Source organism: Cuculus canorus, chromosome 17 (genome assembly GCF_017976375.1).
Source record: "Cuculus canorus isolate bCucCan1 chromosome 17, bCucCan1.pri, whole genome shotgun sequence".
NCBI lineage: Eukaryota > Metazoa > Chordata > Aves > Cuculiformes > Cuculidae > Cuculus > Cuculus canorus.
Window position 1 is genome coordinate 10026636 of NC_071417.1, and position 23109 is coordinate 10049744.

General features: G+C 42.1%; 4 protein-coding genes across 10 annotated transcripts in view; 2 read left to right on the forward strand and 2 right to left on the reverse strand.

Moving 5' to 3' along the window:
- The window catches only part of PPTC7 (protein phosphatase targeting COQ7), a 23109-nt gene extending 15392 nt beyond the window's left edge, over window positions 1-7717 (forward strand). Inside the window, exons 4-6 of the mRNA XM_054082869.1 lie at window positions 366-489; window positions 2675-2804; window positions 4148-7717. Coding sequence (XP_053938844.1) covers window positions 366-489; window positions 2675-2804; window positions 4148-4206 — 313 coding nt within the window. The 3' untranslated portion in view covers window positions 4207-7717. The remainder of the gene's footprint in view (window positions 1-365; window positions 490-2674; window positions 2805-4147) is intronic.
- Window positions 7694-17638, reverse strand: RAD9B (RAD9 checkpoint clamp component B). Of its 5 annotated transcripts, none has more exons than XM_054082867.1 (11): window positions 17505-17638; window positions 16507-16577; window positions 15433-15582; window positions 14820-14934; window positions 13753-13852; window positions 12744-12850; window positions 10700-10806; window positions 10174-10238; window positions 9498-9620; window positions 8876-9110; window positions 7694-7898 (listed from the first exon to the last, which is right to left on the reverse strand). In XM_054082867.1, exons 3-11 carry the CDS (start codon window positions 15520-15522, stop codon window positions 7707-7709), a joined length of 1134 nt encoding a protein of 377 aa, XP_053938842.1. In that variant the 5' UTR covers window positions 15523-15582; window positions 16507-16577; window positions 17505-17638; the 3' UTR covers window positions 7694-7706. The 5 variants fall into 5 exon arrangements, with proteins under 5 accessions (XP_053938842.1, XP_053938839.1, XP_053938837.1 ...); XM_054082864.1 differs by lacking the exon at window positions 17505-17638 and adding an exon at window positions 17402-17465; XM_054082862.1 differs by lacking the exon at window positions 17505-17638 and adding an exon at window positions 17373-17453.
- Window positions 17620-23084, forward strand: VPS29 (VPS29 retromer complex component). Of its 3 annotated transcripts, XM_054082870.1 has the most exons (4): window positions 17620-17759; window positions 19991-20182; window positions 20634-20869; window positions 21146-22399. In XM_054082870.1, exons 1-4 carry the CDS (start codon window positions 17757-17759, stop codon window positions 21261-21263), a joined length of 549 nt encoding a protein of 182 aa, XP_053938845.1. In that variant the 5' UTR covers window positions 17620-17756; the 3' UTR covers window positions 21264-22399. The 3 variants fall into 3 exon arrangements, with proteins under 3 accessions (XP_053938845.1, XP_009558689.1, XP_053938846.1); XM_009560394.2 differs by lacking the exon at window positions 17620-17759 and having other exon boundaries at window positions 18153-20182; window positions 21146-22402; XM_054082871.1 differs by lacking the exons at window positions 17620-17759; window positions 20634-20869 and having other exon boundaries at window positions 18153-20182; window positions 21146-23084.
- KNTC1 (kinetochore associated 1) overlaps window positions 22880-23109 on the reverse strand; it is a 40674-nt gene continuing 40444 nt past the window's right edge. The window contains exon 64 of the mRNA XM_009560426.2: window positions 22880-23016. Coding sequence (XP_009558721.2) covers window positions 22960-23016 — 57 coding nt within the window. The 3' untranslated portion in view covers window positions 22880-22959. The remainder of the gene's footprint in view (window positions 23017-23109) is intronic.

Sequence of the window (23109 nt, forward strand, 5' to 3'; positions counted from 1 at the left end):
GCGCTTTTACATATTTAAGATGAGTGAGAAGGAAGCCCTGAGCTGCCATTCTTCTTAATGGTTTCCATGGCAATACGCTGGTGAGACGGATTAGTTTGCAGGATTGTTCATCTGGGAATTTTAAATGCAAATCCTTTGCGTAATAGCTGGAGCGTTACCTGTTTGCAAGCAGAGTTCTTCTGTTGTAGCTCTCTTGACAAGCCGTCCTGGTGCCAAAGCTCCACAGCTGGTGATTATTCCTTCCCTTTGCAGAAAGCCACATCACAGTAGTGAAGTACAAAAGCTGTTGGTGTGTAGTTTGAGGTTGGTTGATGTCTCCGTGAGAAGTGAAGTCCTTGTCTCTAACATCTCTGTCATGCCCACAGCCCCGATGCTGCCGATAGCACTTCTTTTGATGTCCAACTCGGAGACATTATTTTGACTGCCACAGACGGACTGTTTGACAACATGCCTGACTACATGATTCTTCAAGAGCTTAAAAAGCTGAAGGTAAGCGTGTGCATTCCAGATCTCTCCATCTTCTGCACTGCTTATCCTTTACGGTTAGCACTGTTCTTTTTCATGCATGTAACTTCTGTATTTTACACCACCACAAAGTCCTGTCGCTTAGAGACTTTTTGGTTACTACCTCACGCGAGCAGTGGGAAGGGACGTTGACCCCAGAGCACCTTCTTTTGGATCTGCACCCAGGCCAAATCCTGAAGCAGCATAAATTTCTCGAGTAGCAGCTGGTACCGTGTCACTGAGGAGTGATGGAAGAGAGAGAAGGAAGGGAAGGGGGAGAGAAGTTCAATAGCGGGCACTGCCTTCGGCCAGCTGCTCACGCATTGTGCTTTGTCTGTACTTGCAGGTTGTAGATTATAGACGTGAAAATAGTGCGTTCCCTTATAGGTTATCTGAGGGGGTGAGCTGTATACTTAAAAATAATTGGAAGCTTTTCTGAAGATTTATAAAACCGTAATTGTATGGGCTGCCCGAATTGTGGGTTGTGTGCGCTTGAAAACGTTTAATGTTCTGTAAAAAAAAATTTCAGTTCGTGACCACGAATATTCTTGTTAAATAGTGAAAATACATTAAAATATTTTAATTTGGATGAGAACATGTAGCTTAAGGCTATTTACTTAGAGAAAGGAAAGCCTACTTAGAAGGTATCAACATGTATAACCTCCCTGAGGAAACTGTTTTGATGTTATGAAATGCAAATAAGGTTAACGTGTAGAATTACAGTGCGGTTTGGAAAAAAAAAAAAGGCTGCCTGCTCTTAGCCTGCAGCCACGTAACTGGGAGGTGGTGTCAGGCAGAGAGTGGGTCAGAGAATCAGGGAATAGTTTGGGTTGGAAGGGACCTTAAAGCCCATCCAGTTTTACCCCCTGCCATGGGCAGGGACACCTCCCACTGGATCAGGGGCTCCAAGGCCCATCCAACCTGGCCTTGAACACCTCCAGGGATAGGGCAGCCACAGCTTCCCTGGGCAACCTGGGCCAGGGCCTCCCCACTCTCATAGTGAAGAAATGCCTCATATCTAGTCTAAATCTGCCCCTCTCCAGTTTATACCCGTTGCCCCTCGTCCTATCACTCCAAGCCTTTGTAAACAGCCCCTCCCCAGCTTTCTTGTAGCCCCTTCAGGTTCTGCAAGGTCGCTATAAGATCTCCTCGGAGCCAAAATGTCTGAGGCCTCTGCACATCAGCCAGGCTCTCCGTTTCCCCTCTGCAGTCCCCACTGTGACCCTCCTCAGCGCAGAATTCAAGTCTCAAACTGAGCTGCTTGCAGCTGTGCTGTGAGAGAGAGAATGTGCTCCGACTGCAGCACGGGTGTCATGGGGGCTTTGGTCTGGGCTGCAAAGGGGGTGACAGCGCTGATGATGTCTTGGGTGCTGCTATGTTTGGAAGGGCCTGGTGGGCTCCTCGCTGAGCTGTGGGGCTGTTCCTTGTGCTACAGCCAGGTCACTGCTCTGGGTGCTGGATCCTGCTCTGCTCTCCATACTGGAGATGGTATTCCCTTGTGGAAGAAAGTTGAGCTCCACCTTTTGGTGTGTTTGGGAAAGGCGCTGAAGTTCCCAGTTTGATTCATCCAGACGTTAATCATGTAAATGCCTGCTGACTCCCCAAACTGCAGAGAGGAGTCTTGACACGATGAGGCATTTTAAAACAGTTACAGACAGAAAGAGCGGTGGTTGTGTCCTGCTGGCTTGAGCAAGGCAAGTCTTGGAGGAAGGCAGCAGAATTACTGAAACAAGAAAAAGTTGCATTTCAAATGCAATCTGTAGAAAGTTTGTGTGCTTAATAAATATTTTTCTTATCTAACTTTTAAAGTGCCCCTTCTTGCGTGTGCTCTTATCGGTTTGAGCAAGAGGGGCAGAGAACTAAGCCTTCCCATTCGAAGTGAAACAAAATTACTTCAACAGATCCTACAAATCTTCTAAAACCAAGCCTCGTAGCTGCTGGTAGGGAATGGAGGTCTGGGCTGCAGTTGTGAAGATTTGCAGCTCTAACCCCAATTTTATAAAACCTAAAAGGTGGGGAGGGTTCCATTGGGAAGAGAAGGTGGGAGCCAGCGCCCGGATCTGGGAAGGGGAGGCCCAGCAGCCAGGGGTCTCCAGAACAGATGCGCAGCAGCAAAACAACTACTGGCTGCCTTCCTGATAAGAATAACCTTGCTCCCTCATCCATTTAGAACTCCAACTATGAGAGTATACAGCAGACTGCAAGAAGCATCGCTGAACAAGCTCACGAGCTGGCATATGATCCCACTTACATGTCGCCGTTCGCACAGTTTGCGTGTGACAATGGATTGAATGTGAGAGGTAAGGTTTTCTCGTCCTCCTCCCACTCCTGCTATCTTTGAGAAGCCTTAAGCAAAGTGAAGTTCTGTTGTTCCAAAAATCTGATAGGAAAACAGAGCACTAAGAAATGTGGTTGGCAAGAGAGCGGCAATCTAGCGCACTGGCTTTGGCACGGGCCCCAGCTCCTGACGCAGGTCATCTCAGGCCTGGCTGATCCGAAGCCTCCTGTGGGGAAGCAGCTGGAACGCAAGGAACGCAGTGCACTGATTTGTTTTTTACCTAGTGTGTACAGTCTTGCCCAGGAGTCCTGACAGATAAGGGCTCTTGGGGAAATGTACTCATCTTGTTCCTTGGCTTCAGGTGTGGGTGTTGTTCTTCAGGTTTTTTAAGGTTTACTGTTCTTGATGGCTTTTAGTTGGGATTTTGTGTGCTCTTCGGTGGGGTTGGTTTTTTTGGTTGAACTGTCTGACCCTCGTCCCACCAGCATGCCTGTGCTGATCTGTCGGTTCCATTTCCTATGGTCTGGAAAGCTAACAAACACTTGGCAGAGTTCAGAGCCCCATCAAACACCTTTCTGCCTTTTTTTTCTTTAAATAAATAAACAGAATTCTGCTAGTGACAATGTTCTTGTGATCTGTGTCGGGATGGCAGGATTTCCTGCAAGACCCTTAAGGTCTTTCCTAAGGGGCCATAGCTGTAAAGTTTGGGTTCTGTGTTGCTATAAAGCTTCATCATTCAGTAATGAAACTGTAGGTTTTCTGAGTCCAGAGGGCTGGTTTGACTTCCTGCATAACAAAACATCTCTTTCCCCGAGCTCCTTCTCTAGGATCTGAGTGTACTGCTCTTGCTGCTGAGGTTTGAGAAGTGGCTACTAAAAATGTTAAGTAGCTTTTGAAAAGATAGGCAGTAATGCAGTGCCAGAGAAGACACTTAAAGAGCTGTTTGATTTACAGTAAATCCCCGAGCAGACCATTTCTTATTGCAGCTTTCTTGTAACAAAGCATTGTCATGGGTTTTTTTGTACATTTATTAAAAAAAAAAAAAAACCCAAAACACCACTAAATTGTCTGCTAGGAAATGGGCTTTCTGCTCTGCTGGCTAACAACAATGTTCAGGGTTCTGTACTCCCGGTAATCTTTGTGATCTCCCTAGAGCTGAAAAGGAGGGTGCTGTTCTGCTGTGTGAAACGCGTTGCTCGCCTCAGCTGCATTGTGGGAAGGAGGTGGAGGAAGCAGAGTTCTTCTGTCTACACAAACCAGCCTTTGAATGTTTTTAAACTATTTTAAAAGAGCTTTCCATGGGGGAATGTCACAGGTTCTAAGGTGACCCGCTGAAGAAATGGTTTCATTTTTCTTGTATTACAGGGGGAAAACCAGATGACATTACCGTCCTTCTTTCTATCGTAGCCGAATATACAGACTGATCTGCCCGGAGCGTCAGCTTCTGATGTTTGCATTATCCCTGAGCTCCTAGCTTCCCACGTACGGTTTCCTGCTGGCAGGAGTGCTTTCTTTCTTCGCAGCTGATCTCAGCAGCCAGTTCTCGAGCTTGTTGCCTGCCTTGAGACACAGCCGAAGTCCTTGTTAAGAACCACTCTCCTAGTACACTGGTCTTTGTCTGCCAGCAAGAAATGAAGAAGCTCAAGGCTTGAAGCATGTCTCTCAGAGCTTAGTCGTTGTCCTGAAAAGGGAGGGTCGATCCCACATCGTTAGTGCGTTTGGAATGTGACTTGCTTTCAGAGGAGTAGCATTGGTTTATCATCTTTCAGACTAGATTCAGTAGATAACACCTCTACCGGGGGCATATTACTCTATTTACTAGAAACATTCACCGTATGTTGAAGGGTGCGTTACCGAGCACCGTGTCATAAGCATCGTCTTGTTACAGTGATAGCTGAGGTTTCGTGTTCCTAAGCTCCGGTTTTCAGGAGGTTTGTAACTGCTGTAAACGTTCTGCTCTTGCCATGCGCGGTGTCAGCCTACGAGCCTTTTCTAGTACAGAATTTCAAACCCCATACTTAGTTCAAGTTCTATGGATGCAAATGTGTTTTGTGATTTCAGGTGCTTAACTGTGATCTTAAAAGTTCTGCAGATCATTCATCCCTACTGGGCCTGGTATCTGGATGTTTTGGCTGTGGAGAATTCTTATTTTATTTTTTAAACAAAAATTTTCTCTGTGTCTCAAAGTCACACTGGCCAAAGCTGAGGTCCTTTCAGCATCTGAACCCATCTTGCCAGCATGGGATGATGTGGCATAAATGCTTCGGTGAGGCTGCACAGAGAACAGATTGACCTCAGCTCTGAACCTCTTCACTTCTGGTAGATAACTCTGTTGTTAATGAAGCATAATTGGTGTTAGTAACGGCCATTCCCACTTGCGTAGAACAGAGTAAGCTGCACACAGTGCAGTCCCGTTGATCCTTATCTCCCTGGCTCAAACAAGCACCTCTCTGTTTCTGCTGTGGCCGCAGCAGCAAGTCCGGAAATGCAAATTCTTAATGAATGATCAGAAAAACTTACATTTCAGTAACTAAATTTTAGGGTTTTCAAATGAACCTTAATGATGTTTACAGTTACCTAAAAGCCACTTTCAATATGACATTTCCTTTTGAATTGCAGTAGCTCACACTTGTTCCCCCCGTTCCGGCAAGCTTTCCTTTTTCTTTGCCGAGGTTCATACAAAAAGCCGATAGCTGTAAAGATATATATATTTTTGGTCAGTTTTTCATTAACTTTTTTGCTGGTAGAGAAGTATGTAGAAATAAATTAAAGCCATGTTTTTATATATAAAAAGTCGGGTAATGTTGCTGTTTAGGTGAGTGCAGTTAAACTCGGTCAGTAAATAATCTTACCTGCTCTCAAAAGGAGATTTTTACTACCTGGTTTATTGTATTAAAACTGTTTAAGTTTGAGGTTACCTCAACTTGTTTAAAGAATTTTTGTGGACTTGTACTGTATATTTGCGTAACTATGTCAAGCTTTTATTTAAGATCATTTAACATGTACCATGTACATGTCATTTTACGATATTTCAATGCATCATGCTTGTAACAGGCATTTCATTTATAAGTGATTAATTTGGAAGCTCTTCAGTAATTTATCTGCTATTCCTAAATTGGCGTAATGTTAGCGATCTATTTTAAATCACCTTGTAATTACTTGTCAAAATGCCTTAACCACCCTAACTTGACCAAAATCTTATTTTGGTGAGGGCACGGGGAGGATTGTGTAATGAAGAATTAGTTGTTTGCCATCCGTGGAGCAGTGAGCGGTGGAGAACTTTGCACAACGTGTCAGTCCTTGGTGTTTGTTGAATCTGAACAAGCTGTACCTATAGCTGTCTTGTTAGAAGGAATGTATTCACGCTGCAGTATAGGGCTTTGTTTCTCACATTTGAGAGGGGCCTCTCTCTCAAATCTGGGTGTCTTTACGTTTTTTTTTCTCCAGTATTTACTATCACGCTTCTCGATTAGAGCAGATTTGATCAATTACTCTTTCCCTTGAACTTACCTTACAAGGCCACCCCTGCAGACCTGGACTGGGTCACACTGGTCCCTGGCACACTTGTCCCCAGCCCTCGTTATCCTCTCCCCCACTTTCCAGATCCAGATGTATGCGGATCAGATAAATGAGGATGGTGATGGTGTTGCACACGCTGTGCTCTGCCTCTGTTGGGCCAGGGTCTGGCATCCCTGAGCAGAGATTCAGCCACAGTGTCCGAGGTGGAGCTGTGCTGCTGGGTGGGTGGGATGCCAGGCCTGGCTCCCGCTCTCCAGACCGCCCTGAGCTGAGCAGCGTCTGCAAAGCCATTTGCCTCATATCACGTAGTGGGATTTTTGTCTTTTAATAAAGAACAAATTGGGGTTTTGATTTACAAATCATGAGTTTATCCCTCACCAGACACACCAAAGACCAGTAAAGCTGATAGCTTTTCCATCTGTTTATAAAGCAATACTGTATTATAAAGAATTGATATTTTTATCACATGCTTGATTGTTTTTGTTTTGGTTTTATTTTTTTTTTTTAAGATGTGCACTCTAAACATATCAAACCTAATTTCTTCCTATGAACTTAAGCTGTCTGCGCACAACAGATTTTTGGAAAAGGAAATGACAGGGCCCTTAACTAATTTTAAACAATGCATGAAGCAGTAACACTTCCTAGGAATTAGTTTATTGTGACTATTCACGAGAGGAACGTACAAGAAAGGTGTTCCATGAAACAGAAGCGGTGAGCAGAGTGCAGGCTGATGTTCAGCTGCTGCAGAGGGGGTGTGTTTGTTACCAGGAGCCAGTGGCTCGGGAGCAGTGAAGGAAAGGAAGAGTTTTAGACACCTCTAACCAGGTACCATCGCAGGGCTGGCAGGAGCTGAGGGTCCTGCAGCAACTGGGTACCTGGGTAAAACTGGGCAAAGATGTGGTGAGTTGGAGAAACTGTGGTTCCTTGTTACTTTCGTGGCTATCTTTGGGAGACCTGCAACATACAGCTTCCTTTGAAATGTACTTTGTGTTTATGAAGAAGGTATGGCTGGAAAAAACCAAAACAGAGACCAGGTTTTGGGACCAGAGAGTTAGGACGGAGTTCAGGGAGAAGGGAGCAGCGAAGGTCTGGCAAAGATGTGAAGGGTTTTGTGATGGAACCTCCATCTCTCCGTAACGGACATCCTTTCTCCAGGGGGAAAAAAACAGATTGTATGTAGGAACCGACTGTATGAAGTAGTTTCTTACAAAGATAGCTGAAAACATGAAATGAATCTGAGTCTGTATCTAATGAGGTTGCTTTTTTGTTGTTGTTAAATGAGACTATCATCTATGCTTACCTAAGAGGCAATTATGTGAATTTCTTGTCTGAGGTATAACTTATGCAGGAATAGTTCTGTAAATACATTTAAATGAATTGTAAAGATATTTAATAAATATAGTATTTATACTAAAATGTGTTTTTTTAAAGTAAAGCTGATTGCAAAACCTCTGTCTGTTAATGCAGTGATGTCACAGTCAGTGCAGAGATGTGCATCCACCACCGCCCTGGGCTGCTGAGCTCCCTTTGGCCTCGCACAGCATTCTCGGCTGTGTTTGAACATAGGGGCAGGGAGAGGGAAGGGACTCCTGCAGATCTAAAATACAAACACTGCTTACAATCATGCTTTCAAACAATGCTTTTATTTTTTTTTAAATAAATTTCTATGACAATTGGGGCTATTCCTTCAGAACGCACACACCTCAACTAGTCAGTTATCACTGAAAGTTACATTCCATTATGACAGCAGCCAAGGGTTTGAGACTGACCCATTGCTGGGGCTTAACACAAATAGCAATTAAACACTTAACCTGTACTGACAGAGCAAAGACCGACAACTAAATCTACTTTTGTCCTTTTCGTATATCTGTACCATCTGAGTAGGATTCCCACTTTACAGACTGAACAGCCACTTGTGAAACGCAGTTCACACAAGCTCAGAATACAAACGGTTTCCATCAAGTTCTAACTTGCTAAAGAATTGCAATTAAACTTCTGAAAACTATGAGCAGCTCCACAATTACCCTGTCAGCCTTACTTTTATCCTTCCAGGCGCTCCCTGATAGTTATTACTTGGATCCAAACACTTTGTGTTTCTAGAGAACTGGGGAGCTCTGCACGTTGCCCAAATCCTCTTCAGTATCACTAGCTGTTGCTAGACTATGGAAGGGGTGACTGATGGCATCTTTCTCCTTACAAGAAACTGCTCCGAAAAACAGGGAATGAAACTGGAAAATGCAATTTTATAGAAGTAAGACACCGTGTGTGATACAGAGTTTGCAAGTTAATTATATCTGAAGCCTTTGCTGCTCTAAAAGCATGCTTTAAAATAGTGACCAGTTTCCAGTGTTCCCTACTAAAATACACCTGCAGTCTGTGGATATTTCTGATGTTGCAGTAAAGCACAGTAGTGGCATTTTTTGTCAGTGATGCTGCTGTGAAGGCCGGCTCCACTGAAACGCCACATGGAGAAAATGCCAACCTGCAGTGGCCACCCCTACCCCCCGCCTACAGGCAGCGTTCAGCTGAACACCAGCCAAGGCTTTGCACTGTAAATACAACTTACATCCTTACCTTCTGATAATGAGACTCTGTTACCTCTCCTTCCAGCACTGTGTGGTTATCGGCCATGGCTGGTCCTTCTCTGCCTGTCATCACTGGATTTGGGACTCTGGGAATGCTTTTAATCTCTTGTCTTGCCAAAGGACTCCCAGGTTTTGCTGACTCCATGTTTGGTGCAGCAACTGCTTCTGCATTGTTGTCTTTATCCATTGAGGTTTTTTGTGGCTTATCCATACAATTCTTCGATCTGGGTTGGAGAGAGTAGGTCAGGTTAGTGACTGGCTTTTATGTGGCTTTGTTAGAATGTCTTTTATTTTCTGTTAATGAATGAAAAGTGTTTCAACAGATTCTCAACACGTATCTTCCCATCCCCTCTTGCTGCAACAGAACCCCATGGAGAAAAAAGCAGAAGCACGGAGCACTATTGCTATGCATGATCCTGAGATATTCCAGAACGTGTCTAGTTCACCATTTCCCTATGAACAAAGACTATAGGATCCATACAATGCTTAACAATACCCTGCAAGTACAAGCTGATCACTTCCTTTCCATCTCAAATCTGACTTGTCTGGAAAACTTTAAACTTCAATTTTTCATCCACCTAAGGCCACCTTCGTCCCTCACCCACCATTACCTTTCCCGCTGCTGTGAAAAGCATGGAGGCTGCTGGGAAGCTGTCTCCTTTTCAATCTCAGACAAGGTAGCCAAAATAAAGCTGGCTTCCAGCACCATGTCTTCAATGCTGAAAGCAATTGGTCTAAAGACAAAGAGTCAAAGATGTGAAACAGTGCACACTGTCACATGTAGCGTGGGAGGAAATACAAACTCATGCAATTCTATATGTAAAGATTAAGAAGTGCCTCCTCTGAAAATCTAACTGATTTGCTGCTGAAGAGTATGAGCTGACTTCGTGTTACAGCTTTAAATGCTCCAACGAGCAAACGCTATTCAATATCAGGCAAATCATCGTTTTAGATGTGTAACTGTAAAATTATATTTTAAACAGAAAATGGATTGTTTCTTTAGACTGCTAAATAAAGTTATTGCATGCATTGGACTGAGAACCTGACTTGTCCAGGTAACTTACAGGTGCTAATTAGCACAGCTGGCTTTATAATGCCAGTGCCTACATTAAACACTTCATGCATAACAACAAACTACTTAACCCTGTATTGCAGATTATAAATACAGTGTTTGGTACAAAGTGAACAGCTATTTCATTGTTAATTAAAATACTCATTGCTGTCGATAAAAATCAGCTGTAGAGCTGTAACTGCAGTAGTTCTGGTCAGGTCTGTTTCAAAACATACTTCCCAGATATGTCAAAATGGATGGAGACGGGAACACCGGTAGCTTCTGAAAATGCTAGTAGTCCCTGTAAAGAAGGGGTAGGTAGTTAAGCACAGTTTTAAAAACAGAAGATTAATATTAGTCTATCAGTTTATGCCAGCTGTTGTTTACTGGCAAAAAGAGGGTAAAAGTCTACTGCTTCTGGAATAGGTTTCCTGCGGAGCTGTGCCAAAGCAGCTTCTGCATGTGGAACTTGTGTGGCCACGCTGCTTTCTCCAGTACAGTCACAGCACATCAGCCCAGCATTGAAATGATGGTTTTGTTGTTTTAAAAACATTTTGCTTGCCTTTCAAAGGCTACTGTGAGGGACTCCAGTGTCCTGAAGATCCTGGGTTTTAAAGCTATTCCTCAACCAGCTGGTAAAATACTGCTGCTGGTCAGGAGGCCTGGTGGAACACTTCCAGGGCCATTCTGCAGGGACCATTCCACATTGTCAGGCAAATTATTGGGAAATCTTTTATTGTCAAGATAAAATTCTTACTTTACCCTCAATTCTTTAAGGCAAAATGTCACTTCAGAGTCTACTCCAACTTGAAAGTAGTCAAATTCCTCAGGATTTAGTTGTATTTCAGTAAGCATTGTCTTTGAAAAATCTGTTTAAAATAACAAGAAAGTCAAAGACTCAAACCAGTGAAGTTCAAACTCAAAACAACAGTGATTATAACCCTAAGGTTTTTACATCTGTATTGTTCAAACAAATAACTGTACTTTTATAGTGACTAATAAATGTTTAGTTTATCTAAATTTATTTAATAATTAATTAAACCCCTCCAATTATTTACAGTATAGTATGTAGATTTAAATGTCTTTTAACTGAACCGATCTTCCACTCTGTGATCTAACCTGGTACCTGCTGTCGTTCTTGCAGATCTGCTTTGTGGACAGGCATTCATTACAAATCCTATTACCGGCTGCTTATTGTTGCACTGATGGGAAGACCAAAATGCAGCCCAGCTTTAACAGATTAATCATAATTGCTGACAATCATCAGAGGACAATGAAGGTGGACTTGGGTTCTTTGTTTTAAATTACAGTCTTTTCCTGATAAGTAAGTGGCAACAGGAAACAGGCTTCTCAGTTTTGGGTATTCAGTTGTTGCTTGTTATCATTAGATTAGTGCCTAGTCATTATTAGGTGTGTTAAAAGAAAGTCAGAGGGCACTTCCAGGACACAGGACAGTGTCAGAGGCATTCAGAAAAATCCTACAGCAGCTTAAACCGTACACACCTATCCAGTTCTCTCCCAAACCAGGCTGCTAACAAAGTATTGCTAACTGTTCATCATCTTCTCATTCTCTGCTCAAGGTTTTTTTTCTCTCAGCTTTCATCAAGGCCCCACAACACATTCAAATATACTTGTAAACTTGCATACTTAAAACTGCAGAAATGTGTGCTTGTAACACACCTGCCAGCTCCGCAAGGCAGAGCTACCACAGGCAAATGAAAACAAGTCTAGGCAGAAGGTGCGATTTCTTTCTTTGAAAACTAAACCTGAATGTGGACAAACCCAAACCATCGTCAGACAAAGGACACATTTTGTTTCAGCACATACAGAACATTTGCTGCAGGCAGTATATTGCATCACATGCTACACAACAAGAACAATGCTTGTAATACCTCTATTTTCTCCTTGACTGTTTGGGTTTTTTTGGTATCTCATTGAATTCTTACCTACAATTTTTTCCCCTTTCTTTCTTCCAATAACCCTTTAGGTGTGTGGTTCTGAACTAACAAAAACCTCTCATTCAAAATGTACTCTTTTTAGTGTCTTTTTATTTTCAGTGATTTCCTCCTTGTTTCACTGCAGTTTTCACCACTTAATCCTTCTTGCTCTTCACTGCTTTAGCTGTTCTCGGCACAATCCCCACCTCTACGCTCTAGGCAGTCATCTTTTTCTAGGTCATTATCCTCAGCTTTGGTCATAAGCAAGTATGTAAAGTATCCCTTTATTATACGATATACAAGAACCTATACTTCATAAACACAATTATATCTTTATAATAGTTTGAGTCATACGCCAGGAATCTGGATTGTTCCCCAACACAGATGGAGATCTGGAAATGGCAGGGCCTAGCACAACAGGATCAGGCCAGCTAAAGCACTGTATCGCCCTTATACTAAAATATACTCCATAATGATATCAATTCTATAATGACAGTATTCAGATTTAAAGAGATCTTTTTAAAGCACTGAATTATCTCCTTTTTCCTGTCTGTCGCCATGCTTCTGTTCTTACAGCACAGTAATTACCTCCGTTCCAGCCTACGGAAGTGGCAGAATTTATTTCAATCAGCTGCTCAGTCTGATACCTGCCACGGATTCCAGAAAATTTTATAACAAAGTTGCTTGCTTAAATTATATGAAAACCAGAAAGTGGCAGCATGACTTAAAATCTCTCTATGTATGTTCCTTTTCTTAAAAATCTCATTCAGGCATAAAGTGCATTCTCTGTTTATGTTGCAACAGTTATTGTTCCTTTAGTTCACCTGTTTTACAGTCCTGATATTGCTTCATATTTTGTGTTTCCTTACCAGTGTCTTCCTCAGTGTAACTCTTGAAACAAACTTTCATTGGAGTAACTGATAAGGTTACTTCCTCTTGACTGGTGGGAAAGTGAATCATGATATCAGCCAGCAGCCTATAAAATTTAACTCAATATTACAATAATGGCACATGCCACAAATTCCTACCTAGCATTTGTTACTTGTGTTAGAAATTAAAACTAATTGGCAGTAGTGTTTGAAAAAAATGCATTCAAAATGTGCACACCTTAAAGCGTGCCGTGTATTTTTAATTGATTTACATAGCAATGGGTACATAAGCAATCTAAAAATACAACTAGTAATTATGAAAGCAAATTTGTTTGTATTTAATGCCTGTGTATGCTGCCAAATCAGTCTTGCATATGCACGCATGTATAGCTGCTGCTTCTTTATGTGTATATATCACAATTTTGAGCAAAACTTGGCATCCTGTACTTTCTATTCAAAACCAGGCAGTTTTAAAAACAGTATAATCTTTTTATAAAGACAGGATATAGTATGGATACAGAAGTATCTATACACCTTTGATGCTTAATGGCTGATTATTGTGGCAAGAGCTCCTGCGCACAAGAAACACTTCTAATAGAAATACTGTCAGGAAAAGCGCAGTCTGACCGTGCTGTGCCTTTGTGTACAATGATAAGCTAAATCTTGGATTTGTCCAGGAGCTACTTGTCAAAGCAGAACTTTGCGTTACTGCATTAAAAGTCTGTACATTGCCACTGGATTCTTTGCCTACAAACTTAAAGCACTACTTTGTCACAAGTGGAAGTTACTCAAAAGGTGTAAATTCCAATTACACAATTCTCAAGTTTGGACTGAGTAAGATTAATGGCAGAATGGCCCAAATTTCTTAAGTTGTAAACCAAGCACTAGGATATAGGATTTAGGAATTTTGACTGTGCCCTAATCAGATTTTCATGATGTTAATGCCTACTATTGCCTCCCGGGTGATTTTTTTTTTCCCTCCCAGAAAAGATATGTTTGTATTCATTACCTGGAGTGGACTTTAAGTACGTTTGGACACAAGTGCTTTGCAAAAACTGCCTGCAGTGGATCACACTCTTGAAAAGTCAAATTATATGTTTTAACAACACCTAAGCAAAAAGGATATGAACAAAATCAACGCTGGTCTGTAATTTTCAATGGTTTTCCAGTATTAATTGTTTTTTTAGGGAATCTCAATAGACAAAGTAACAAAGTGACTCACTCTGGCTACATGGAAATAACTCGCCCACAAACAGAAAACTGAATTAAACTGAATTAACCTGACATCTAAGACTTCCTTCTTCCTATTGTTATGCCACTACAGCACATGAGTTTAAGAATCCACAAGAAATAAGTGAACAGCAAAAAGTGCAACAAATGCAGGGTGAAAAAAGACTTCAATATTTAACTGGTATTAGAATATACATGGTGGTGGAATACAAAGGGAAAAGCCTACAGATCTCTATTTCTATATAAGCAAGGGCTAAGTGAGTTTAATTGTCTTGAGACCCAATTCAGCATATTATTTTGCTATTATTACTACTACAAACTAGATAATATAAATAATATAAACCGCTGCCTGTTACCCAGCAGAGCTCAGTGAGCTATGCTGATAGACAATGGTTCTTTACGAGTTTTGCAAAGGCTAATGCTGATAAGCATATATAGTGTTCTGCTGGACTGAGGATGTCAGACCTGCTACTGTGTTGAGGAACCACAAGTATCAGAAGCGGAAAGACCCAATAAATCTTCCAGTTCAAACATCTACCAAAACAGGATTCCCCTCCCCTTCCACACCACGTGTACTTTCTGAATTTACTCCAGCCTAGTTCTAAATGTTGTAAGCAGTAGGCTAACAATATTCAGTGCCCATAACTATTGAACAGGAGGTTTGCCTGTTACAACTTCATTTTAATGAGGTGCTGCATATGATAAATATGAATTATTATGTGAATAGATGGCAGGTGTTTGGCATAATATTCCATAAATAACATTAAGTTAATAATTACACTACTATGTTGCCCTGCTGTTTTAAACTACTTGTGTTTCTGTAAAGCCACTTTATGTGCAACCTACCGTGTTTGCAGAGGAGCTGAAAAGTTATGTGATGATCATTAATATTTGTATAAATGCTGCATTTCTCTACGTTCCTTTCCAGCACATTTACACATCTAAATACAGGGAGAACTGACTGCAAAAAAAAAAAAAAAATCAGTGCAGAGGTTACTTACCAAGCAATTTTGTAATGTTATTTCTGTAGTTTCATACAGTTTATCTCAAGCTCCTGTTTTTATGGCTTCCTCACACTGCTTCGTCAGCAGACACAGGCAGCTGACACCGATTCTGGGCACGCTCACCCACAATGCGGCCAACAGGCCTGTTTGCTCAACAACTGGTCAAAGCTCTCCTGCCTCATCCTGGCTTTGAAGCCTACAGGAGAAACACTCCAGAGGCAGAAATGTGATATTCCTTCACTCCAAGATTAAGCCAGTTCAGAATCCGTAAACTGCAGGGAGATACAACTTCTGAAAATCATTTAATGCCAACACTCTCTTTTGCAGAATTGTTCAGAAGTGCTTGAGTTTGAAGCCATCGATGTACCTCTGTGATCTTCCCCCTGTAATTTCATTTGGAACTTGGGCCCATTTGCTGCTTACAAAGCTGTGCACAATGATCCACTAAAACCTACCTTAATTATCAATTTACATGGGAGGGATAACTGTTTTTCCTTCTGATGTGGCTGAGAGACAGCTGTCCAGCAGTAATGTTGAAAAAACATGGAAGAGAAGAAGACATATGCGTATGCTGACCTTGAAGAATTCACTGATCTCAAGGCAAGCTGAAAACATAAGGAAAATAATTTATTAACTCAAAACTACTTCATATCAAACCTTTAATTAAAAAAAGCTATCTCTGTGCTTCTGTACCATACCGGAGCCACAAAATCTTTAAATGTGTACATCTCAAAATAAATATAAATGCATCATGCATACGATCATCCTCAAACTTACCACCTTCACAGGTCATAAGTCAGTGGTAAAACACAGACACGGGAATCCAAATTAACGACACTTAAGTGGCCCTGAAGTGGGAGTTCCCTGAACACTTAAAACTCAGATTGTGTTTGGGATATGTGAAGAACTGGAATTTATTCCAGCCTGCACGCCTGTCCAGATGGTAGGTACAAATGAGCAAAGACATTACTAGTACCTCAAAAATTCTTCAGGTATGAAAAGAAATTCTCTCTGCTAATGTTTTTCCAGCTTCCCAGCAAGCTGAGTTGATCACTTTTAACTTAAGAAACCTCCAGAGAAAAATCTAATTCTGCTGGAAATGGTGTCTGATTAATCAGAAGCAAATTAAGGGATACATTCTTCCTGTTGAGTCATACCAGTACAAAAGCATGTTGTTTAGAGGCAGCTTCTGATATGGTGCAAAACATAAACCTTTTGACCCATGACAATAGAAACCAAACCCTTGGTATTAAGCTAGATGTCCTGGACATGCTTCAGCTTGGGCAACAAAAAAATCAAAGAATACTGGGGGTAGAACAGGAATGAATCTTCCGTGACGTACTCTGCATAATTACAACTACAAAAAACACGGCATTTGCCCATGTTAAAAGTGGAAGAAGCTGCAAGAGAATGTGCCTCGGACTGAAAAGTACCTGTAGGAAAACAGTACGATATTCAACAAAATTAATACCATGCTTCCAATAAAGTTCTTTTTTTAAAAAAAATTACAATAAGACAGATTCACTTACGCCTTTTTCTATGGGGTCAAACCAAAATTCATCACTAATGCGTGCTATGGCATGTATTGCTCTTCCAAACACTAGCAAGAAAAGAGAAACAATACAAGATACATTCTAAGTTACAAAACAGTTGCATTGCCTTTTCCTCAGAATAATTTAAGAGGGAACATTACCAATTTCCTACATGTTTCAAAGAAAACCAATGACACTGTAGAAAATATTACTCTTTCCTTTTTGGTAGCACAAACACCTTAGTGTTTTCAAAAGCTGTAGTGACGCGCACCTCAAATGCCATCTGTCCCTCTGGTGCAACCTGATATCACCGCAAATTAATTCACTTATCTGCCGAAATAGCACTTCAACTAGAAATTACGTTTTGTAGATGCCAACTCCTCTCTGCAAGTGGGAAGCAGTTGGATAAGAAACAACAAAAATACCACCAGTGGGTCTTGGAATCTGCCCTGTTCTCCCTGGCACTGGCAGAGCAGCGTTTTTGCACACGATGCTGCACACAGGGGGTGATTTGGACCTCTGAAGTAGAACAGCACAGGCAGGGAAGGCCCCAGCTCAGCAGTGGCTTCTCCACTGTTCTTCCACGGCTTCCACCACAGCTCCTTCCACCTGGAAACACTACAAACCCTGCTCTCTAACCCCAGAAGCCCCACACAAAGTGGTTTTCTCCTCCTGGGGATGAAGAAGGGGCAGCTCCTCAGCTCTGCTAACAGCTCCCAGTGCTTCCAGCCCCAACGGGATCACCCTGAGGGCAACAAAGCCATTCGCTCCCCCCGAGCTGAGCGCCCCTAAGGCTAGGGTGCCCACTTCTGCCGCGTACACCGCTCTGCCCTGGGCCTGCGACCCCTCAGGCCGGCGGGTACCTCTGAGGTGAGCGCCCCCCATCACGCACTTCATAGCAGGGCTTCCCCGCCTCACGCGGCACCAACAAGCGCGGGAAACGCCCCCTGAGGCGCGCGGGGTGGGGCGCCCCCCAGAGACCCGGATGTACCCACCAAGAGGGGTTGTTGGTGTCCGCGAACAAACGCGTTTCGGGCTAAACTGTCCCTTCGCAGGAGCCGTAGCGCAAGGAGGAGCCCGGCGCTCCTCAGCGACCCGGATGTGCTGATTTTTCAAGGGGGGACTGCGGAGAAACGCGTTTTGTCTGAGGCTGTCCCTTCGCAGGCGCCGTAGCGAGTGGCGGGCGCCGGCCTGGCTTCCGGGAGGAGCCGCAGCGGCGGGTGTGAAGGAGCGCGGCGCCGGGCAGGATGGTGAGCGGCCGGGCCCGCGTCCCCCGGGGGCCTCCTGCCCGCATCCCCCGGGGGGGCCGTGCCCTCACCCACCGTTCCCGGGTCTCCTCCCCGCCGGGGTGGGGCCGGGGGGAGCGTTGGTGCCGCCGCTCGGAGGCCGCGCTGAGGGGCGCCCGGGGAGGGGTCTAGGGGTGCGGGGAGGCCGGGGCGCGGCGTGAGCCGGCTTTCGCGTGATTGTTTTTAACGCTTCTTTCGTAACATCAACTCAATTTATTATTTGCCCGTTCATTTGGCTAAGTTTTTTCTTTTCTGTTGCTTTCTTTTGTTTAACATCGATCATGTTTCACCCTGTTTTTCATTCCCCCTGTCTGCAATCAACTTCTTCATCCCAATCAGGCTGGGCACAGAGTAAGTTCCCTCCTCTTGGCTGTTGCTAACACCGGCGGTGACGGTACCGGGCTCGGTAGCGGTGGCACGGATGCCAGACACGGGTTTGGGGCTGCACCCAGATTCCAAGTGGGAGCCAGATGTTGTAACCGCTCTGCCACTTTTTTATGTTGCGGACACCTGTGATTATTAAACACACTTAAGTGCTCTTAATTTGTGTTAATGTAGCTTGCCATGCTTTTCTTTAGTTCATGGGGAGCCTCAACGTGATTTTGGGGGAGAATAGGGGGCCTGCCAGTTCCTCAGCAAAGGGAACAGGCTTTGCTGAACGCACGAGCTCTGCTGACCGCAGTGGGGCTGTGTGTTTTAAGTGGCAGTGTAGTTCCAGTAAATACGTATCTAGTGTTGCATGTCCAGGCCCCTTAAGCATCAATAAGAGAATCTGTTGGTGCTTTAATAATCAAAATTACTTGTTATCCATTTTTTACTTGCATTTGGGTGTGTCATCCTTAGAGTGGTGCTAGTAAGGATATTTTTCACAGAGAACTCTTGAAGCCCATTAAAAATGTGTCTTTTTTTCCCCTCTTTGTCTATTTTTACATTAGTAGTTCATTGATTAAAACCCACTTGTATTGCTTTGCCAATACCTTCAGCCAATATGGTCGCTTTGGTGATGGCACTGAGCCATTCTTCAACTAAAAAAATCCCAAAATCAAACCAAAACTGCCTTTTTTGGATGACTTTTAGCATGAAGGTAGCTGCACGGCCCAAAGATTTAAAAAGCACATATTAAAAATGGTAATTTTATCTGTATCTCTGGGCTACATCTCTTACAAACACATTGATGGTTCTCATTTTAGGAACTGCTGCTGTCTAACAAAGCAGTTGTGGTTGGAGGATGAACATGCTGTTTTAACACAGAGCAGTTCATCAGGTTAGCAGGAATGACTGTCTCGAGATCCAATGTTTCTACAGGGCAGTGCTATAACACCCTGTGCTTTAAAGAGCTTTTCATGCCCTTTTTTTGCATAATTAATTTATTGCTTTGTTGCTTGCATTAATTCTTTATTTGCATATTTAAAGCCTGCAATATTAAACTGTGGTCTTACTTGATCTGAATCCTTAATTTTAACGCCCCCATTAAATTTGTATTCTTGCATCTGTTGTACTAGAACTATGAGTATACAGAACGGGGAACAGCACCACCGTGCGCGGTGGTCTGCTTGACTTTGTGCAGTGCCCTGGGGTTTGCCTTTGTTTTTAAACTGTTGGTCTTACCCTGTTGTTCAGTGGTTCCTACCATACGGACTGTGAACAAGCTCCCTGTTCTGGTCAGCTCTTAGCATATACATTTGTTTTGCTACCTGTTGTTTTTGGATAAGAAAGAAAACAGAAGCTAATTAAAGTAGAAAGAACCTTGGATGAAGAGTTTTAAAGGGGAGTAGCCTCAGTTTAGTCAGGTCTCTGCTGAGAATATGTCATATAGAGATGTCCTATGGTATTTCTTAATTCTAATATTTAAGGTGGCAAAAAAAGTGGGGCAGTTCATTGTAGTTCACAAATTTGTGTAAAATACATACGAGTAGTGACACATTTCTGTTGTTATATATTGCAATTGCTTTCAGCTACAACAGTAAAACAATTGTGTGGCCTGTTGTAAGCCCCCTTTGCATTAGTAAGGGCCCTTGTTTTCCCTCAGTATAGCAATATTCCATCACCATCTCATCCTTATTTTAGTAGCTTTTATATCAAAATGTGAAGTTATAAAACTGAAGAAGACATTGTAATGCTTTGTTTGCCAATGATTCTTGTCTTAATAAGTTATCTGTAACGATCTTTTCTTTCCTGCCATGACACCCGATAAGTTGGTGTTAGTATTAGGAGATCTTCACATTCCACATCGTTGCAACAGCCTCCCAGCCAAGTTCAAAAAACTGTTGGTTCCAGGGAAGATCCAACACATCCTCTGCACAGGAAACCTCTGCACCAAGGACACTTATGACTACCTCAAGACCCTGGCTGGGGATGTTCACGTTGTTAGAGGGGACTTTGATGAGGTAGTGTCCTCTCTTGAGAATGACTGGTTTTGTGCATCTTTTACGTAAAGACATTTGGGTTATTTGTAATTTGGGTAAAAGTGGGCAAACTAAGGTTTTGTTGTGCCAAGAGCACGTGAAAAGAAAACTGGGAAAGAGTTGGAGTTAAAATTGATCATGTGAATGGGCACAGCAAGTTCTCCTTTGCCATCAGGATGAATAAAAGTAATTTGCGTACTGGTCTGTGTCTGGGATTCCAGCAATCAGGACCTGCTGTTGTTGGATTTCTGAAGTTCCTTGCATCCTACTGCATTCCCCACAGTGTTCATAAAAGCAACTTCGTAGCTCTCAAGGTGTAGCAGAAGGGCCAATTACATGGAATATTTCAATCAGCTTCCCCCTCTCTATGCATAGATATTTTTAAGTATGAATCTGTACATCTAATCTGTGTGGGTTTGTTTTTTATTTTTAGAACCTGAATTATCCTGAACAGAAAGTTGTAACTGTCGGACAGTTCAAAATTGGGCTGATTCATGGTCATCAGGTTATTCCTTGGGGTGATATGGCCAGCCTGGCACTGCTGCAGAGGCAGTTCGATGTGGACATCCTAATTTCAGGACATACACACAAATTTGAAGCGTTTGAACATGAAAACAAGTTCTATATCAATCCAGGATCAGCTACAGGAGCCTATCATGCCTTAGAGAAGTAAGTGAAGCATGGGATGTACCTGTGTGGGGCTTCATTTTGATAGCAGAACTTAACTACAAAACTCATTCTAAATGTCAGGGAGAGGAAGGTTTGGTGTTACTTGTTAGTCTTCTTGACTGAAACAATGAGAATGAAATACTTAAAGCTTCACATCTGAATTACTGTGCTTATAAAATGCATATCCATTTTTCTTGGATTGTTAACTAGTGGTGAAACACTGCTAAGGTGATTATATCAGCCCAATTAATAAGCATTTTTTTCCTCTCTTTCCAGCAACATCATTCCTTCATTTGTGCTGATGGATATCCAGGCTTCTACAGTAGTTACATATGTCTATCAGTTAATTGGAGATGATGTCAAAGTAGAAAGAATTGAGTACAAAAAGTCCTAAAAATGCATTTGCTCGTCTGGTATTTCTACCATCTCATTCTGAACTGCAAGTTATTACAAGACTTGATTGCTAGTTTACAGTACTGCACTTATGCTAACAACTTAACAATGTAGCTTATTGGTCTAACTTTAAACAACATTGTGTTTGCTTTTCTCTGTATGAATTGATTTGTAAAATATTCCATTTAAATAACTCTTTAAATACTGTTCCTTAATGTTGTAATAAACTCCACTTCATAGAAAAATGAAACTTTATGAACTGCTATTGGAAAAAATGCAACAGTTGTAGTTGTTCTTAAAATGCCTGATGCTCTGGCTTGGTGACTTTCTGCTAAAGGATACATGTAAAGGGCTTGAACAACAAGATCGAGGGCTGTGGAGTTGTGTTACACTTGCTTCAGGATCTTGTTGCTATTTAATTTTCTCAATTTAACATTCCCAATTAAGTTAAAAGAACAAAGTGGATTGATGGATTCTGAAAATATTACAGCTAACTCATAATTCACTGGAGAAAGTTTAACTTTAGTCTTGTTATAATCAAGGCAGTTTCGAATAGCACTATGCTTTAACCAATGATGATCTCAAATCTGTTAACAGTGAGGAGAGGCTTTTCTTTATTTATGGCTTTCGTCTGACACTGCGTATATGCACTTTGCTCCACAAACAAAAGTTTTAAATACTGTATTTCCATATGGTACTTGTACTGCTACTGAAGACTAAAAACAGTGGTGTTGTGCAAGAAGACCGGGCCTCTTGGCTCTCCTGTTCTCATGACTGCAGGAAACTGAATGTATGTTAACAGCTCCCACTTCTCTTTCCAATAAAAAGAGCTTTATCTTTTGTCTTCTACTGAAGAACACTTAGGATGGTGGCCTCTTCCCTGATGGATGTTGGCCTTTGTATGAGGACTTTTTTCAGTGCAGTACATGTGCAAAAAGCTTTGTCATGAAGGTCTAAGTTAAATTAAAGGTTTTACATCAGCAAGAACCCTTACTGCTGTGTTAAAAGCTGACGACGTAGTAACGTATGTCTGTTCAAAATAAACCTGCTTTACCCTGGAAAAAGACCACATTTTACCCTTGGTATCTCAGGCCTCTGGCTAAATGCCACTCCATCTTTTATCCTAGCGCAGCTGTACAGAAAGAACTAAGTTGAAGACCTTGGCAGTCATTCAGGGAACAGTAGTGACTGAGTAGAACATAAATTTACTGCCAACTTGGCAGTTTAGAAGGTTTATAGAACACTGAGGCCAAAACAGATATGTAAGTATTTATTTGTGCTCACTGTAGTTAAAATTACAGTTTGTCTACAAAATGTATTTTACATGCAGTACATCATTTACAGGTTTTAAAAAGTTTATCACAAGGTTATGTCTGGGTGAATAAAATCTTGGAGCGAGCCTCACGGCAGACTTAAACATGGAGAAATATGGAAGTAAAGGAAATTTACCCTAATCCTTCCTAAAATCAAAGTGCTGAATATGAACATGACTGTTGCCTAGAAACAGGTAACTGCTGTACATCAACTGTTTCAGTGAGGAGAGAGTATGGAGAAGAAGCAGCCTGGAGCAGTTAAAAAGAAATGTGGAAAGCTCAGGGTAGCTTTTGGAACAAGGGCATTGAGGTTTTAGTTCAACATTCACCTGAGCAGTGTATGAGTTATCAAGGCATGACATCTTGCCAGTAGAAAAGGATAAATCAAGATCCTATTGATGACTGTTCTAGTACACAGGTCTCTGGGCCATTCAGATACATCTGGAAGGTAAAAGATCAATATTAATATCCTGTTTTCCTAAGTAAGCATAAGGCCTAGCGTGGTGTGGATTTGGTTCAAGCAAAATAAATTAT

What these genes read in the sequence shown, in the direction of transcription:
- RAD9B (XM_054082862.1), bottom strand. Translation starts at nt 17,406, where the DNA reads ATGAAGTGCGTGATGGGGGGCGCTCACCTCAGAG. An exon ending in GTACTTAAAGTCCACTCCAG is followed by an intron (nt 12,851 to 13,752) that starts GTAATGAATACA and finishes TAAATTTTATAG; the next exon opens with GCTGCTGGCTGATATCATGA. An exon ending in TTACACTGAGGAAGACACTG is followed by an intron (nt 10,807 to 12,743) that starts GTAAGGAAACAC and finishes TATTTTAAACAG; the next exon opens with ATTTTTCAAAGACAATGCTT.
- VPS29 (XM_009560394.2), top strand. Translation starts at nt 19,976, where the DNA reads ATGACACCCGATAAGTTGGTGTTAGTATTAGGAGATCTTCACATTCCA. An exon ending in TTAGAGGGGACTTTGATGAG is followed by an intron (nt 20,183 to 20,633) that starts GTAGTGTCCTCT and finishes TTTTATTTTTAG; the next exon opens with AACCTGAATTATCCTGAACA. An exon ending in GCCTATCATGCCTTAGAGAA is followed by an intron (nt 20,870 to 21,145) that starts GTAAGTGAAGCA and finishes CTCTCTTTCCAG; the next exon opens with CAACATCATTCCTTCATTTG.